The sequence below is a fragment of the Plectropomus leopardus genome, chromosome 8 (assembly GCF_026936395.1).
Source record: "Plectropomus leopardus strain MGB_pleo_1.0 chromosome 8, ASM2693639v1, whole genome shotgun sequence".
Lineage (NCBI taxonomy): Eukaryota > Metazoa > Chordata > Actinopteri > Perciformes > Serranidae > Plectropomus > Plectropomus leopardus.
Genome location: NC_142183.1, coordinates 4,376,660 through 4,395,927, shown reverse-complemented (window position 1 = coordinate 4,395,927; position 19,268 = coordinate 4,376,660). Strand labels below are relative to the sequence as shown.

The 19,268-nt window shown below is 39.2% G+C and overlaps 1 protein-coding gene across 3 annotated transcripts in view; it reads left to right on the top strand.

The window, feature by feature from the left end:
- The window catches only part of LOC121947826 (transcription factor COE3), a 184,264-nt gene that overhangs the window by 99,759 nt on the left and 65,237 nt on the right, over positions 1-19,268 (top strand). For all 3 annotated transcript variants that reach the window (XM_088080763.1, XM_088080762.1, XM_042492963.2), the window contains exons 7-8: positions 14,366-14,447; positions 14,555-14,672. In XM_088080763.1, coding sequence (XP_087936889.1) covers positions 14,366-14,447; positions 14,555-14,672 — 200 coding nt within the window. The remainder of the gene's footprint in view (positions 1-14,365; positions 14,448-14,554; positions 14,673-19,268) is intronic.

The window sequence follows — 19,268 nt, the reverse complement described above, 5'->3', positions numbered from 1 at the left end:
AGTAGTAGTAGTGGTTGTGTTGCCAATTGTAGTATTAGTAGTAGAAGAAGTACTGGTAGTTTCAGTAGTATATATTGTAGAAGTGGTAAATGTAGTAGTTGCAGAACTGATTTTTGTGGCCTTGCAGTATTCATTGTGGGATGGATAGCAAAAAATAGTACGAGATTTAAAGATTTTATTTTGCTCTATTGTACGATTTTTTTTTTGTGGTTTTAGAGAGTGAAATGTACACACTTAGATTTCAGACACTCAAATAAAGTCACAGACGGTAAATAGACACAAACAGACAGAAAATCTGTCTCATATTCCAGGAGCACCTTTTCCTCTTTCTGCTCATATACAGATTTTAACTGTGTGTGGACAAACAACAGAAACTTTACTTGTTTGCAGCTCTGAGTCCTGACAGCAAACTGAAGGAAGCGTTCAGGGATTTCCAGGTCAGGCAGGAGTCGACGGGTCACGAACTCGTCAAGGTTTCACGTCTGGAAACCGAATCTGTTTTCCCCAAAGATCTGCTTCACTTCTCTTTGTGTGTTTTGATCTTATTTTAATATGTTGATCTTTGATATTCGGGGATCTGACCTTAATTTTGGAGGCTTTGACACCAGAGCTGCTTCTTAAAATCTGAATTCAGCAGCTGATGCGAGCTGCCGACGTGCCTTTGAGCCAGTGATGAAATTCATGTCAAACCTCACATCTCCCAAACGTCAACTTTTCAGGAAAGAAACTGTCCGTTTTTTTGAGATTTTTGCTTCAGGCTGTTTGGAGTTTATCTGCTGGGTTTTAGGAGGATTTCATCAGACTACAAGTTAAAGGATTCTTCTCTGTCCGGAGAGAATAAAGAAATCCTTCAGTTCAACACCAGAAACTGGAAAGATGAGGATGATGATTTCAGGGTTTCTGTAGGATTCACACACAAACGTAAAGTTATATTGCCGATCATAAAAAATAAAATAAAATGAGAATAAAAAGGATAATGGGACAAGTTCCAACAGCATTTTTAACTTTTATTATAGAGATTTTGCAGTTTGCAATTGCAACAAAAGTTTTAGTTCAGAGTGAAAAAAATAAAGCACAAATGACTTCATGGTGTTTTTTTTAAGGACCTGAGTGTTTCTTCGAAATGTGTAGTTCACGACCTCCAACCCGAAAAATATTCATGCCGACCCTCAGGCCCAGAATTGATTGGTTTCAGTCCCAGAGAGCTGAGTGTGAAGACTTTAGCTGTTGACCTTTTTATTAAGTCTCGAAGGATTTCACAAAAACACCACAGAGGGAATAAATGAAAGAAAAGTATATATATATATATATATATATATATATATATATATATATATATATATATATATAAAATCTGCTCATTAAAGATCTTTTAAACTAATATTGTTTTTCTTTCTGTTGGCAGTTTGAGTGCAGGTCAGAGTTTCTTACATGTTATCATAGTTTTGTATAGTTCGATACATCAAGTTGATGTTCAGGTTTATTTACTGGAAAAAACCTTTTGAGAAGACAATAAAAAGTTAAAATATTAACTTTTTTTAAAAAAAATTTAAACCTTTAAATTCAAAGCAAATTGGTGAATTTAATTCAAAAACACAGGAAAAAAGTACAATTATATTGTACAACTTTTTGTACTTTTTCAAGTCATTTTCTACTTTTTTTTGTGTTTACTTTCTTTTCTTTTTTTAAAACACATTTTTAGGTAATTTTCCTGTACTTTTTGGGAATTTCTTCATATATTTTGTGTAATTTCCTCATTATTTGCTCATTGCTTCCGCCACTTGTTTTTGAAAGAAATGAAGTCAATTTTCTCAGGTTTGAAAGGGTTAAAGCAGTTATTAAAGTTAACAAACTTTAAGTTAGCTCGTCTCAGAAAGTAAATTGTCATTAAATGTTCATTTGGTTTAAAAACGGACAAAATCTAAAGCGTCTGAAGTGCGTGGGTGGAGTGGTAACACTGCAGGTAATTAAACTTACACGCCTTTAAACTGGGATCTTTTCTGCTGTATTAGATTCCAAAATTAACATGAACATAACATGTTTTGCCCCTGGAACTCCCTTGAAGGTTGCCTGGAGTTTTTTGGACCTCAGTTTGAGCGCCACCAATTATATTTGCATATTTAATGGGACAAATTGCAGGTAGTGTGTGTAAACGTGGCTGCGGAGGAATTTTATTAATTTAGTGGTGTAGAGTTTCTCTTCCCCCTGAGTGAGATGGTGGTTTCCAGGCTTTTTCCAGGGTGTTTCCATGTTACTTTACTAGGTTTTTGCCAGGTTGTTTCATGGTTGTTTTCAGACATGTTTCCAGGCTGTTTCTAGACTGATATCAGGCTCTTTACAGATTGTTTCCAGGTTATTTCAAGGCTGCTTTACTGAGTTGTTTCTAGTCTGTTTCCAGGCTGTTTGTAGGCTGAATTGCCAAATCTCGAAGATTTCCAGGCTTTTTCCAAGCTGTTTGAAGGCTGATTCTATGCTCTTAGACTGTTTCCAGGGTGTTTCCAGACTGTTTCCTGGCTGCTCTACTAAGTTGTTTCTAGACTGGTTTTTTGGCTGAATTTCCAGACTATTTTTAGAGGATTTCCAGGCTGTTTTGGGGATGTTATGAGACCACTCAACCAGGCTTATTGTAGACTAAATCCAGCTTGTTTACTGGCGGCTTCTAGGCTGCTTTACCAGGCCCTTTATAGACTGCTTTAGTAAGTTGTTTCCAGACTGTTTCCAAGTTGTTTCTTAGCTTAATTGCCAGAGTCTTTTTTAGAAGATCCCCAGTCTTTTCCAGGCTGTTTAAGGGATGTTTTTAGACCACTCTACCAGGCTGTTTATAGACTAATTCCAGCTTGTTTCCAGGCTGTTTCTCAAGTAATCTCAAGGCTTTTACTAGATATCTCTTTGATGGTTTCCAGCCTGTTTATTTGCTGATTTACCAAGCTCATTATAGACTATTCCAGATAGTTTCAAGGCATTCCAGGCTGCTTTAAGAAATAGTTTCTAGACTGTTTCTGCGCTGTGTCTAGGCTGCAGTACCAGGTTATTTCCAGGTCATTTCCAGGCTGTCTCCAGACTGTTTAAAGATTGTTTTCTGGCTGTTTTTCAGACTGTGTCCGCAGGATGTTTCCAGGCTGTTTGTAACATCTTTCCAGATTGTTTCAAGGCTGTTTTACCAAGTTGTTTTTAGAATGTTTCCAGACTGTTTCCAACCTGCTTTACAAACTTGTTTCCAGGCTGTTTCCACTCTGCTTTACCAGGCTGTTTCTAGGCTGATTAGCCAAGCACTTTCTGACATTTCCAGGATGTTTCCAGGCTGTTTCCAGGCCTCCTCTCTCATATTTCTCACAGTTTGGGTCGTCTGCTGAGGTTTATCTGGTGGCAGCTGCTCGCTCGTCGCTCCCTCTGGTTGACAATATGCTGCCAAGCTGTCCACATATACTGCACAACATACACTACAATTCCCATAATCCCCCTGGGGGCTTCAGCTAGTCTGGGTGGTTGTGGGGAGGGGGCAGTGTCTTTTTGAAATGTTTATAACTGGAAGAACTGGGTGGATACTGAAGGCAGCACAAGTATGTCTGCTGTGTGTTGACTGGTGTTACTGGAGGTGATTTCAACTTTCTGATGAATTTTTAGGTTGTGTGTGTGTGTGTGTGTGTATGTGTGTGTGTGTGTGTGTGTGTGTGTGTGTGTGTGTGTGTGTGTGTGTGTGTGTCTTAAAAACATGGGCGTGTGTGAGTTTTCATGCGTCCGATTGGCCGGACAGTTCAGTGTGGACTCTGTGTTTTTTATGGAAAACGTGCCCTCCGATGTTTTTCCTGAATTTTGAATCGTACTCTGATTTCCACCTCATTTTTAACACATGATGTCACACACAACCACACACACACACACACACACACACACACACAAACACACACACACACACACACACACACACACACACACACACACACACACACACACACACACTCCAACTGCAACATTGCGTCACACGGATGATTTTTCGATCACAGAGACAAATATGCTGATCGTCATGACAACGTTGCCAAAATACAGCTGAGGAGTAACCCGAGTTCAGTGTGTGTGTGTGTGTGTGTGTGTGTGTGTGTGTGTGTGTGTGTGTGTGTGTGTGTGTGAGTGAGAGAGTTTTATTTTTACATGACAACCTATACAATGTTTTTGTCATAAATGTGTGTGTGTGTGTGTGTGTGTGTGTGTGTGTGTGTGTGTGTGTGTGTGTGTGTGTGTGTGTTTGTGTGTGTGTGTTTGTGTGTGTTGTGCAGGAAAACTGGTTTACTCAACCAAAATAGAAGAAAAAACTTGCCTTTTTCACTCTCTCTCTCTCAAGCAGTATGAAATAATTATGGGATGTTCTGTTCGTCTCTGCGCTCCAGGAACTCAGCATGTGTTCTTTTTTTTTCTTTCTCTTTTTTACACAACATCTCTCCACACGGATTCCCGTCTCACCTCCAGCTAACAGGAAACAACAGAACACAAACAGGAAGGCTCTACAACACTTTCATGTTAAAACATCCCTGTTCCTGTTCCTGTCGGCTCCGACGCCACTGTTACATTCAACTTTAACTGTTTGTAGCTCTGAACGCTCACTGTCCCATCACTCTTTACTGGACAAACACTTTATTTATCCACACATCACAGCTGCAGTACATGAACAAACCACACAGTACACGAATGAAATATAAATATAGAATTAGGATATATAAAAACAAATGTAAAAAAACAACAGAAAACTAAGAACTTTTAAGCACGTGTATGCCTACAAGTTTGCAAATTGCAGAAAAGTGAGCAGAATTAATGTAATTGTAAGAGTTATGAGCAAACATAAACAAAATAATCTGTCATTAATCAACATTTAGAAGCAACAAAGGCTCTGATTTGTGCATTTTTGCTGCAGATTTCAATTTTACAGACCTTAGAGGTCTTTACGGGATCAATTTTTAAAATTTTATTTTTTATTTTTTATCATGAGTTGTTCTCAGTGAGTGATTCTTATTCCTCAACAGCAGTTTGAGTCACAGCGAGAATGATTGATCAGTTGAGCTGGTCACAGCTGATCAGATCAGATCATTGGATTAAAAGGAGAGACTGCTGCAGAGTGAGAAATCAACATTTTGACACAGAAGAAAGAATTATCACTGTAACGGATGACTAAAACAACAGTTATGTACCATTTTGTCAAAATATAGTAAAATGCAGTAAATCTTGATCCTTTTGGAGGCAATATTACACTGTAAACCTAATTCTACTGTGAAATACTGTAGTAAATATAACGGCAATATAAAGTTGAAGTAATTTTACAGGAGAATATGTAACAGGGAACAGTTAAGTTTCACTTCCACTGTGCCTGACGTTTGGCTACTCCGTCTGTGACAACAGTATGCTCTTCATTCCAAGACGGTGGAGCTCTACATGACCAAATTGTGTATATATTTCAATAGAGCTCTTAATGAACGGAAAAAGGAAACTTTCTTTATGCTGGCGCATGAAGTCGCAGGCGCAACTATTCGGTTGCCATGGCGCTCTAGTTTTTGTGCCTAGAATAAACCAACACTGACTGCGGATACGACACAGGAAACAAACAGCGATCTCACGCATTTAGGCCCTGACACACCAAACTGACATCAAAGAACTAGTGGTGTCGATGGTCGACTGTTGCATTGTCTCACGCTCCTGTGTCTCAGCCAAGACACGGGAGCGTCAGTCATTTGTTTTATTTCCTCACTTCTCTTTCTCTTCTCGTGTGTTTCTGGACAGTGATTTTGTTCACCCATGCCTTGAACTTGTCCTTTGCTCGTGATGGACAAGAGTCACAGTTTGCTTGACCACTACAGGGCGCTATCACTTGAACGTAAACAAAAGTTATTTTGGGGCATTTTAAATTTTTCTTCATTGGGCAGTTTGTGCAAAACTATCTTGTAAACACTGAACTCTGCATCAGAAGATAATCACGAATCACTAATGCTGTGTTTAAGTATGGTCATGCCGATAAAGCAAATTTAAAATTAAGAAAAAAATAGAAAACCTCAAAATGCACCTTTTACATTTAGAATAATTTGTCCAGAGTTACATACAAATGAGGTAAAACACTTAATCATTCAAAACCAAAAGAAACAACAAAAGACTGACGGGTGCAGCGCAGGTCTGAGACACTCACCAACAAAGAAGAGGACTTAATAAAACCATGATGTCAAACGATTACCAGCTCAAATATTCCTCCCTGCAGACAAACTCCTTCATGTGTTTTTAGACTTCGTCGTCAGCGATCGATCCTGCGATGGAGTCATCACGTTCTCCACTTTTTTTCTTTCTTTTTCTTTGCAATGGATTTTGTGTCACATTATTTTTAATGCAGAATAATTTCCCTCCGGTCACAGAGGAGGAGGAGGCATCTCCTTTTTTTATTGCGATCAATTCAGATTGATTAGTTTCAGATATTTAATGCAACGCCCTCCTCCTCCTTCGTCTTTGCTTGTTTGCTCTCGTCACTGTCGCTTTATTTGCAAAAAAAAAAAAAAAAAAAAAGGAGGCGGATGGCGATCCACAGCCTCCCAGAATGCATAATGTTGGCACTCAATATTTCAGACGGAACAAATGAATTGCGCGAGGCTCTTTTAGCAGAATAAACTGCTTTTGCGTGTCAAGACAAAGTCTGGGGAATAAGGGACCGGGGACCTAATGTGTTGTGACAATAGACAGTAGAGAGGCTGTGTTTATGTGTGCATGTGTGCGTGTGTGTGTTAGTGTGTGTTAGTGTGTGTGAGGCAGAGAAAGAGACAGAGAGAGACAGAGGCAGATCTGTTCCAGGGACTGTTTTAGTGCCTCATCAAATATTTAGTTTGATTGTACATGGTCCTGTAATTGCCATCTTGGCTTGTGAATTATTGATGGCCTGTAGCAGAGCCAAGGAGGGCCCTCATCTCCACACACACACACGCACACACACACACACACACACACACACACACACAGCTCGCTCATGTGCTGTAATAAGGCCAGACAAAAGCAAACACACACACACTCACTCGGTGGTGCTGAGGCCAGTGAATCATCATGTAATGGTAATGGGCATGAAGCTGCTCTTGTTTCATATCCTAATTAGCAGCAGAGGAGCATCATCTGAATTCCTCAGTAATTATTTGAAGAGGGCGTTTCAACAACACGGCAGAGTCAATATTAGACTTTACTCGACCTTCTAATGAGGCGACGCCTTCCCCTCCTTCTTCTTCTTCTTCTTCTTCTTCTGATGTTTTTTTTTCCTTTTTTTTCACAGCACAAACTGCCTGCGAGCTTGTTTCTCTTCTGGCTTTTGTTTCTCCTCCACGGTTTGTTTCGTTAGCTGCAAACAAATGAGATGTGACGGCGAGGCGGTTAGCGGGTTAACCAGGACGGATTGTTGTTAGCTCGGCGGTGGCCTCGGCTCGCCACGCTTGCTTTGCGCTTTGTTTCAGTTTGTCATCCCCCCCCGCCTCCCCCCGTACGATGAGTCGATGGCGGCGTGCTGGCCCGGGCTCGCCAGGCGGTCAGGTGGTAAACTGGCAGCGGTGTGGTGACTTCTCGTAGAGAGCATCAAACTGTGAGGGCGAGCAGCGGCAACACAGCAGCTTTTAAAAATACTCCTGCTGAAATATTGATTTTTTTTTTTTTCCTTTTTCTTTCTTGCCTAACGTAATAAGTGAGAGACTCCGGGGAGCGTGTGTGTGTGTGTGTGTGTGTGTGTGTGTGTGCATCCTCCCTCAGCCCTCACAGTGTGTGTGGGTGTTCATTTGAACTCTGTGGGTGTGTGTGTGTGTGTGTGTGTGTGTGTGTGTGTGTTCATCAGGGCCTTGTAATCTGAGCCCAACGTAATTGCTTCCCATAGTGCACTGGGTGTGGTCGGAGGGGGTGACATCATCTGGAGTGGCCGGTTTAAAAACGCTGAAGTCAGACCAGCGTCCCCCCTGCACCTCCTCCCTCCTCTCCCCCCTGATGTGAAGCTAAATTAGCTTTAAATCTGCTACACTGGAACATTTACACCAGCCGCCATCATGGTCGTGCTCCCATTCAGAATTAAAGGCCTGATGGTCCAAGTGTTTCCCGTCTTTTCACTAAAAGCTGAACCTCATTGTTGGAGTCAAACCCGCCAGGTGAAGCTCAGATGTTGAAAGTTTGAGTGTTCTTAAATGGAGTCAACCTGAATGTGAAACTTTTATTTTGAGACGATCCAGCTACAAAAAATACACACTCTAAAACTGCATTTAAATTTACAGTCTTCATCTCCTGTCTGTCACGTGCAGTTGGGCACTCAGTTTCCACTTTATTAAATTCACCTCACAAAAACTAAATCTGTCTAAGTCAGTAAATCCTTCTTTCATGAAGGTTGTAATGTTTAGTTTATGTAACAAAGACCTGTTGTGATGCGTTACAGAGCAACAGATTCTGTGCTAGAAATGTAATGTCCAGATTATGTATTTTTTTTTAAATCAGAAAGGAATATATATATATATATATATATATATATATATATATATATATATATATATATATATATATATATATATATATATATATATATATATATATATATATATATATATATATATATATATATATATATATATATATATATATACACACACACACACACATATATATATATATACACACACACACTGTATATATATATATATATATATATATAGATATATATATAGAGATATATATATATATATATATATATATATTCCTTTCTATAACATTGCTAGCATCATGCTGCTTCAGTGTGTGATTACAGACAGCATGCCGGCACCGCAGAAACAAAAGCGGCATGATGTTTGACACAACAGCGTCGGCCTCTCATGTGACGACGTGCTTCATTTACGGCTGCTGTTCCAATTCTTTTAATAATCAGCTGCTTATTAAATCTCCTGCTTCAGGTTACACGCTGTCAAAACGTCACACATGTCCTACCAGCAGCCTCTTTTTCACAGACCTCCATTCTGTACTGGCTGTACCTCTGCTGCCCGCTTAAAGACGAGACTTTGTCCAACCTTGAACCAGCAGTGTAAAAGATGATAGTTTCTAGATTATATACAAAAACTCTACATCGCTGTGCAGTTGTAGTAACTATGTGACTTCCTTTTTTCTGATTGTGAGCCTCCTAAAGTCCAAAAGTATGTGGACGATGTCCCAGCTCATATTAAAGGTGTTGGACAGGGTCAGAGGTGAAGTTCATCCACAGTGAGCTCAGTCTGAAGAAAAGTATTTAAATCCTAACAGTCTGTACAGAGTGCAGGTCTTTTCTCCAGCAGTCAGTGATTTCAGAGCCGCATTAAGCTCCGCTCTCCGTCCTCCTGTAATTGATTGTCGGGTGGTGTAATGAGGTGACAGCTTACACCGGCAGACTCCGTCTCTCTCATTATCTTTACCTCCTTTTTAAAGAAGAAGGAGGAGGAGGAGCGGGCTGAGCTAATGACGGCGCTCCAGCTGTACGCTTCCTTATTTATCATGTTTTCATACTTTGCTCGTGGTGGACTCTGATGGTGGTCAGATCTTAGAGAAAACCTGATTTGAAAATAGGTGGTAGCTCTCTGTTTACATTGTAGTCAAGAAAATTTCAGTCTGCTACATCTTTGGTCTCTCAATTTTAGGACAACGTAGCAAACAACTGGAAAGTAGTGTGTTTATTGCTTTAATGTTGCAGCTGGTAAAGGAGGAGCTCATTTAAACATTATTTACTGCTAAAAGTATAGTTTCATCTATATTATTGCATCATAATTTATCAGTTGATTATGTTTTGTATTAATAATCTGAATCTATGTACTTAACCCTTGCACCTAGTGCACCTAGTGGAAATAACATATAAAGTAACGTATAATGTATTTTCTCCATATGCTAAATATGGTAAAAATGAAATCATCAGGTCGAAAATGCCAAATTACCAGGCAAAAGTCCAGAATGACACCCAGAAATAATACAATGCATGTTTTTATGCTTTGATGGCTGTTAGATCAAAAATGTCCGTTTGAATGGGTTTGAATGGCACTTTATTTACATTTAACAGTCTGAATGTAACTATTTCGTTTCCACATTGTAATTTAGATTCATTGTAGGAGCTGAACTGGAAATTCAAAGAATGAACAAAAATACACAATCTTGCCAAAATTGATGCCATATGCATGAACGCAGTCAAATTTATTGAAAAATGAAGAATGAAAAGTGTGTGAAATGCAGCAACCAGTCATTAAATGATGGTTAATGATATAAAATGCAAACTTAAAAAAAAAAAAAAGTATAGAATCTCTCTCAGTCTTCATTGTGTATGATAGTGTCCTCATCTGCAGAGACTCTGTCCTCTGCCTTCCTCTTTTAATAGCAGACCTTTAAGTACAGAGCCTGAGTGAATGCACTTAATGGGATATGATGTTTACGTGCAGTGATGTATAACTGGATCAGCGTGTGTTCCTGTAAATACAGTGATTATGAAAAACATTGTTGTGTTAACGCTGACAAACCGTAGCGGGTCTTTTAAATCCTATTCTGAGAAGTTGTGATGTTTCTGTGTTAATGAGATTACATTTGTTTGTTTCTTTTTTATGAGAAACACGCAGATACTGTATATTGTACATGCATTATGAAAACACACACAGATGTAGTACACTGTACACAGACGCTAAGATACACACATATACAGTACACACACACACATACACACACACAGTATAGCTTTGTTTATTGCTGTGTGTGTTTTATTATGTGTATTCATTCAAGTGTGTTCATTAAGGCTTTTGTCTTTGTGTGTGTGTGCCACTGCTGTTTGTTTGAATGTTGCAGTGTGTGTATTAGTGCGTGTGTGTGTGTGTATTAGTGTGTGTATAATTACTGTCTCACCCTGCATTGTTGTTGTGTGTTAGTGTCTGCTTTATGTGCTTCAGTTTTGTGTGCATTCTTGTCACTGTGTGCATAATAGTGTGTATGTGTATGTATACTTGCTTTACTCACTTTTGTATGTTTGTCTGTGTGTACACATCTGTGTGTGTCTGTGAGCATCTCTGTTTGTGTATATGTGTGTATTATTTTGTATTTCTCTATGTGTGTGTTGTATGTGTGTATATTTGTGTACATGTGTATGTCTCAGCAGCTCCTCATTTGTGTGTCTCCATGTGTGTTTATATTAGTGTGTATAAGTGTGTGTCATCATGTATTCCTGTGTATGCATTGTGTGTGCTGCAATGTGTATACTTGTGTGTGTGTGTGTGTGTGTGGGGTGTGTGTGTGTGTGTGTGTGTGTGTGTGTGTGTGTGTGTGTGTGAGCCTCTGGTCTTGTCTCCAGCTGCGTTTTAATTCAATCCGTATTGATCCATATCAGCTCTCTGAAGGACTCAGTATCATCTGAATGGAGCTCCATATTATTCTGTTCACTGCCATAAAGGGCATTAGAGCCTCCAGAGCAGCAGATCAGCTTTCAGTCGATACCCACACACACACACACACACACACACACACACACACACACACAGACACACACACACACACACACACACACACACACACACACACACACACACCAGGCACACAAATCTCGGCCTCCTCCTCCTCCACGCTCACTCTCTCTTTTTTTTGCTTGTTAGATGAACTGACCCTTTAAGTAAAACCTAAACCTAAAGCCACTTTGTTGTTGTCACTCAACAATTGAAAGATAGCAGTTTACTCTCATTAATGACTTAAAAAATACATTTAATGAATTTTTCTGAGTCAATTAAGAGGTTTTAAAGGGTTAAAAATGCAATATGAGATATTTAAAATGTACCTTTAATTAACCCGGTATTAAACTGAAAAAAATGACAAACTAAATTTACAAGTAACTTCACATAAAATAACCTAAATTTGGGATTATATTAATGGATTATAACATTTAAAGAGAGCTTTTAAGAAGTTAACAGATAAATTAATGTATTTAATATCAAATTATTTGTTTAGCATGTATAAAGCGTTTCATAAAGGTAAAATAGCAACTTAATGAGAAATTAACCAAATGTCATCAAGATTTTAATTTAAAAAATTGCTAAAAAGTGTTCAAATTAAAAACAAGCAAACGACAAAAAACAAAGAAACAAACAGAAAATGACCTGGGGAAAAAAATGCTAAAATAAATTGGTTGATAAATAGAAATAATAACAATTAGAAATATACACTATATATGTGTATTTATTTTCTGTAACCATAATTTTAGATATATGATTGTAGTTACTATAAATATAATTTTATAGATATTTTTCACTATTTTTTGAAAAAAATCCAATATTTCCTCCTCTATCTCTCTCTTTTTAAAAGCTAATCTTCAGGTTGTTTTTTTTTTTCTTAACATTTTTAATTATTCCTTGCCATGTGCAGGTCATTTCATGCCAAGTTGCTGGCTGCCTTTTTTTAAAAAGATCAAATCAATTTGGTTTTGGTTTCAAAGGTTTTAAATCTTGCCAAAGGTTTCTGGAGGCAGCACAAGAAAACTGAGGTCAATCCGGGTTTCAAATTGTTAATTAATAAAGTAAAATATGTAAAGAGGAATTTGAATGTGTTATCTCAACAGTTCAAATTTAAAAACTTAAAATTAATTAAAGCCAAATTAACGTTCTTTTGAAGGTTTAAATTTATGCGATTGTTTTCATATTATTTGGACAATTTTGAGGGGTTTTATAAAAGACCTTAAACTCACCTGATAATCCCTTTAAACATCTTAATTTGAGGTCCAAATTAAGAGGTAACCTTTTATGTTATTTTGTAATTTTTTTTAAGCAATGAAAACCTATGAAAAACACCTACAAAAATAACTTTGGTATGTTAGAATTCATCCTTTTAAAAGCCACCCAGTAGAAAAACACCTTAATGACATCATTATTAATGTGTAAGTTAAGGAAATTTTAAGGGAAACATGTTTCTTGTAGAAAAGAGTAAAAATGCCGTCAGACTGCTCAGAGTGTGAAAACCTGGCTGAGCTCTCGCTGTGTGTTTTTAAAGATATTGTTACTGTCTTATTAAGGTGGAAATCGATGCCGACCTCACAGAGCCCCCATTAATATCTACGCCTCCCCTCCCCGCGCACTCCCAGCATGCCTTGCTACAGCGGTAGGGGGAGGAGGAGGAGGAGAAGATGGGTGTGGGTATTCTGCCGAGGTTATCCCCTGGTTAATGTGACATGTCTGTCTGCGACCTTGCCGCTTGTTAACTGCCCGGATTATTATTGTGATAATGTGGCAATTAAAAAGGAAGCGCTCCATCAGAACGGGCGGGGGGGCTTATGGTCCGAGAGATGGATGTGCGCAGATTACAAGGCAGTGGGAAATGCATTAAGGTGGCCATCCATTCTGACCCCCCCCGTCCCTCCTCAGTGTCCTCCTCGGAAGCTGCGGGTTATTACCGCCCGTCCTCATTGATATCCATTCCCAATCAATACTCCTCTGCTGCCGTAAAAATCGCCGTAAATCAGCGTACGGCGGGCGAGAGATCGGACGTGCAGGAGGAAAAATCAAAAGGCGGTTCCTAATGAGACGCCATAAGTCTGCAGGAAGTGTCGACTGTCTTTATCAAGACGCCGCCGCTGAATGATAATTTCATCTGCTGCTGGGAGACCAAGTGTGACCCAGAAACTCAAAACACCACAAAGAAAGAAAATGAGAGGAGCATTTTTACTCTACGGCCAATAAACACAAACGTATGTCTCGTAACACCTGAATTATCTGGGCATTTATCACATTATTGACTATATTTTGGACATAGACAAAAATATCTGCTCTGTAACACTGAAAATTCATTTGCAGCCAGTTTGAAATTTGACAGTAAAATCACTTGTTGCATTTAGTTTTTTATTTTTATTTTACAAAAATGAAAACCCTTTAGTTTTTGCTTCCATTTTTCACGGGTTTAGCCTTTTTTATGCACACAATAGATTTCTCTCAAATGTTGCTCACTTACACAGATTTTAACTAACTAACTCTTATTTGCGACCAAATTAGAGAGGGCTATCTATTTAAGGTTTAAACGTGTTTATAACTCACAAAGACGTGTTGAGAAACAGGAATAAATGTTCATGTGCACACATGAATGCACTTTGTGTCTTTAGTAGCTGCAGAATAATATCTATTATTGAAGGAATGTTTCAAACAAGACTTTAAAAAATGATGTTTTTATTTTCTTGAGGCAGTTTAACACAATTTACTATCTTTAGATTCTGAATTACGGACTAAAATCTGTCCGTGATGTAAAATGAGCGTCCTGTAAAGTCAAACTGAGCCTGACGTCATTAACCCGCAGCTTTCTCTCTGGTCCTGGGTCAGTGTATTTGTGCCTCGACACTAATCTCTCACGTTGTTTTCATCTGCAGATTCTTCCTCAAGTTCTTCCTCAAGTGCAATCAGAACTGTTTGAAAAATGCAGGAAACCCTCGAGACATGAGGAGGTTCCAGGTAAGAGACACACCTGCTGCACAGTTATTCTTCAGTCTGATGCTGAGTTACGCTGACGTGTCTCTCTCTTTCTGTGTGTGTGTGTGTGTGTGTGTGTGTGTGTGCAGGTGGTGGTTTCCACTACAGTCAATGTGGACGGCCACGTGCTGGCCGTGTCAGACAACATGTTCGTCCACAACAACTCCAAACATGGCCGCCGCGCCCGACGCCTGGACCCCTCTGAAGGTTAGACGTCGCTCAGAGACTCTCACACGCCTTTTTCCACAAACGTGAAACCATTACCTTTCTTTCAACCGTTCAGAGCATTTTAACCAAAAAAAAATCAGTTCAGAGGCCAAAAAGTTGGTTCAAAGTGGGTCAATACAACACACATTGGCTAATTCTCAATTATTTTTACGTTAAAAACCTTTAAAAATTCCAGTGATTTAGTTTTTAAACTTGCATAAAATTGTTAGACTTGTGAGAGATTCATTAACCCATTGAAACTTAAACAAATATTCCCGTTGTTTTATTTCCAAAAACATTTGAAGAATGAACTTTAAAAGAAATTACCCTAAAAAAATTGCAGTAAACTAATAAATGTTACAATAAAATATCCTGAAAATGAGCAAAAATGATCAATAAAAACAACAAACAAGGAAATGACCTGAAAAACAGGTTTAATTAATATTGAATTAAATATGATTTTAATATATATATGTGCATTTCTCTTTATAATTTTCCCTATTTTTTTTAAGTAATTTTCTGATAATTTCCTCTCTTTTTCACATAATTTATTTTGTCACATTTTTACAAATTTCTTGCAATATTGCAGGACATATTTATTGCCAAGCTGCTCATTGCCTTTTTATCATATTTTCTAATCAAACCATTTTTTTTCAAAGGTTTAAAAGCTTTAAGGGCATATGAACTCTGTTAAAACAAACTGATGTTGATCCAGGTTTCAAAGGGTTAAAAAACAGGATGGCACAATTCTGAGCCGCAGAGATCGAGTTATCCTGACTTTTAGTCCAAAAACACTGTATACTACATTTCCCATAATGCAACTGGAAGGTGTCTATCATTGGAGCCTCCCTGTCTTGTGAACACACACATATTTAGACATTTGTTGTAGCCTTTATGCAGCTTTTTCCACAGGCTGAGGAGTCACCATAATGAGTTTAATATAAAAAAAAATAGTGTAATGACCCTTTAAAACACGGTGACAAAAAGGAAAACCTTTTAGATGAGTTTAAAAAGGGAACTTGTCATATTTCGGGGATGTTTTATTTAGAATATTCACTAAGATGAAGTAAACTGGCAAATAATAAATGTCATAAAGGCCAAAAATCACAGACGGTGAAAAAAAAAACGGTGAGTGAATTTGATGAAATTGTCCTTTAAAGAGCGAAACAGCGACTGCAGGTCTGCATGAATCCCTCCAGCTGCTGGCACGTCGCCGTCCTGTTCCCCGGTTGGACGTCCCACACCGCCGAACAAACGCTCCGTTCTTCCAACGTCCGCAGCGACCAAATAAAAAATGCATCACTCGAGTATAAACTTCACACGATGAAACTCGAGTGTGAGAGCCGGAGCTCCGCGGTAACATTTCCTCTGAAGTTGTAAACTTTAATACCTCTTTGCCCTGTCCCCGCTCTAATAAAACGCTCCGGCCTCGCCGCGGCGCTTCCAGGAGAGATGACATAAGTCTTGCGCTTGATTCGGCCCACTTGGAGTGCCAGCTGGGTGGAGCTTAACAATACCAGCACCTTGTTTTTTCAGACGGCATCAGAAAAAATGTTGGTCACAGAAAAGTGGATAAAGCTACTTTAAAATGCTTCTTCTAAACCTCCCTGAACTCAGCATTTTGTCCTCCAAGAGAAGCCCCACCCGCCTGGCACGTACAGGAGAGTAAAACAAACTACATGTGCTTAAACAAATCAAGCATGGACAGATCAGTATAAATTCAAACTTTCGTACATTTTCACATCAACTCTCTTTAAAGTGTGAGACCTTACCTGTATAGGTGTGTTTGTTTTATTTTAACTGGTACACCAGATGGGTGGAGCTTACCATGTCAGAACATCCAACAACTTTTTTTTTTTTTTTTTTTTAAACAAAAATGTAGACTAAAACCGAGTTTTACTTGCTTGTTTTAACCCACTAGGCACACCAGACGGGCGGGTCTTACATTATCAGGGCACTAGAAAGTATCAGTTAAAAGTTTTAGTCAATGAAAAGTTGGCCAAACCAACCCTTATTTAGTCTGTCCTCTTGACACTCATCATTTTAGTCCTGTGAGGTAAACCCCACCTCTCTGGGATGTGCAAAAGAGTAAAAAAAAAGCCTCTACTGGCACCAGTTAGACATCAGACCTCTGTAGTGTCCTCCCTCTTTTCACCCCCAAAAGACCTCAAAGTTTGAGGCTTCTTCCAGGAGATGGTGTTTGCTTGTTTTAACCCACGTGGCACACCAGATGGTTGGAGCTTACAATATCACGACATCGGAAAGTTTCAGGTAAAATTTGTCACAGAAAAGTCACTGACTGTCATTAACTTTTGTCTTCTTAAATCTTAATGTCTTAGTGCTGTGAGGTAAACTCCACCCCTCTGGGACGTCCAACAGAGTAAAACAAACCCTAAAACAATTCTCCACTGATCAGACTTCAAAAACACATCTCTCTTTCACCTCCCAAACGTCTACTTCTGCAGTTTCCCTCGACTTGTTTAAAAGTTTTGAGGTTCTTCCAGGAGCAGATGATGTAATTGTCTCGTTTGGTTTAACCTACTTGCAGCACCAGGCGGGTGGTGTTTATCACACCGGGGGCGTTTCAGACAGGATAAGGTTGTTGATCAAAGAAAAAAAGCGGAGTAACCTGCCCAGCTGTGATCGCCCAAACTTTTCACTTTCACTGCACTGTCCTGTGTGGCAAACTCCACCTGTCTGGCACATCCAAGGGGATAAAACAAATGCTATTTGACACCGATATGTCATTCACTAAGCTTTCTTACCTGTGAAAACACCTGGAGACACAAATCAGCACTTAAACATTCATGTTGAGGAGCATTTTCACTCTGAGGGTGCCTGGTGTACTGTACGGTGTCCTGCAGGGGCCAAAAGGGGCCCGTTGTTTACCAGACGGCCCCGTATCTCAGCCCACAGAGGAAACGTTGCGGCCTTTCATCTCATCCAGACTGGGGATGTTTTCAGAGCCGATAAAAAGCCTCAACATCTGCTCCCGGCTTTGTCACCAACCCTCAACCCCCCCACGCGTCCTCGATCAAACTTTCCACCGCCTGCTCCTCGCCTTTGTGCTCCATTCACCGACGCCGACGCCGCCGCCCCCCCCTCAGACCCATCGGACTGTTTGTTTACTGCTGTGACAAAAGGGGGAAATTAATAAGGAGATGACAATCGAGTCCTCGGGGCGGGAGAAGCCTCGACCCTCTGCTGCTGCTGCTGCTGCTGCTGCTGCTGCAGGGTTCAGGGTTTTCTTTTCTTTCATCTGGAAACTCGGAGTGACTTTTAAAAAGTTGGTGCTGGAACCAGAGAGGCAACAAGGATCCTTCGCTTTAAATAACAGTTTAGTCTTTTAACTTCCAGCTAAATATCAGAACGTGAATGAGCAAGTTCATGTCAGTCACAGTAGCACAAGGTGCTTAATACAGGCATTATATTTATTTCCAAAAAATAAAAATAAATAAATAAGTAAATAAAGAGACTAATAAATAACATGATAATAGCAATAAGAATAAAAAAATAAAATACTCAAACTTTAAATAAGAGGTAAATGTGTGTGTGTGTGTGTGTATGGAAACAAAAGTATTTATTATAAATTTATAAATTATTTAATGCTCAATAAAAGGAATCTTATGCAGGCAGGAATTTCATTCTGCTCAGGAGAAAAATATCTGGCCGCTGGTGCACTTTTCCGGTGCACTCCAGAAGCTAAAAAATTAGTTTCAGAAAATCTGTTGCTCAGCAGAAAATGTTTTTGGACGCATCAGGGCCTCCATAGTTTTTGAGCCACAGCAAAATAATAAATAAAAAGGCTATAATAGAGTGTTCACTGTATATCTAAACAAAGCCTCCGTGAGTTTGTGCTGCCAGTATCTTGTAGCAGCAGAACATTAATCTACTAATAGTGGTAAAACTGTAACTGTAATGTTTAATAGAGTCTCTGAACGCAGGTTTATAGATCAGATCACATAGTAAACAAAAGGAAACTCAGCGCTCTGACTGGAATATCAAATCATCCCCCCAATAAAACGACTCGCGGTCCGGGAAAAGGCTGTAAACGCGCGGAGCCTCGTCTTGTTTCCTCGCAGCTCTGAGTCCGTCCGCCTGTCTGACTCGACTCAACAACAGTCTAGTCATCACGGAGACGCTGTTTATGTGGAGCCCCTTATTGATCTCTGGGTCGTTGGAAAAACCAATCATTTTGCATGTATTAGTGGTGCACGAGGAGGCTGCTGGTAAATCAGAAATCTGACTGAAAGCTCTGCGTGAATTCAATAATCAGCTGCGGTTTTGTTGAAGATCTGTTTTCCTGTCCTGAAACTCTAAAGTTGAGTTTTGACGGGTCGACCGAGCAGTTAGAGGTCAGAGGTCAGAGTAGGCTTTTTATTCCACGACACTTCAGCTTTCTAAAGTTCAATTACTTTATGAGAAACAGTCACTGGCAGTGGAAATCATCTCAGGCTCCCCCAAACACTTTCATGAAATATTGAGGCCTGAGCATACTAGCTTGATTTCAAAAAGGCAATGAGCAACTCAACATAATGTGACCCAAAAATTATCAAGAAATTGGTAAGAAGTTACCAAAAAATTACCTGTAAAATA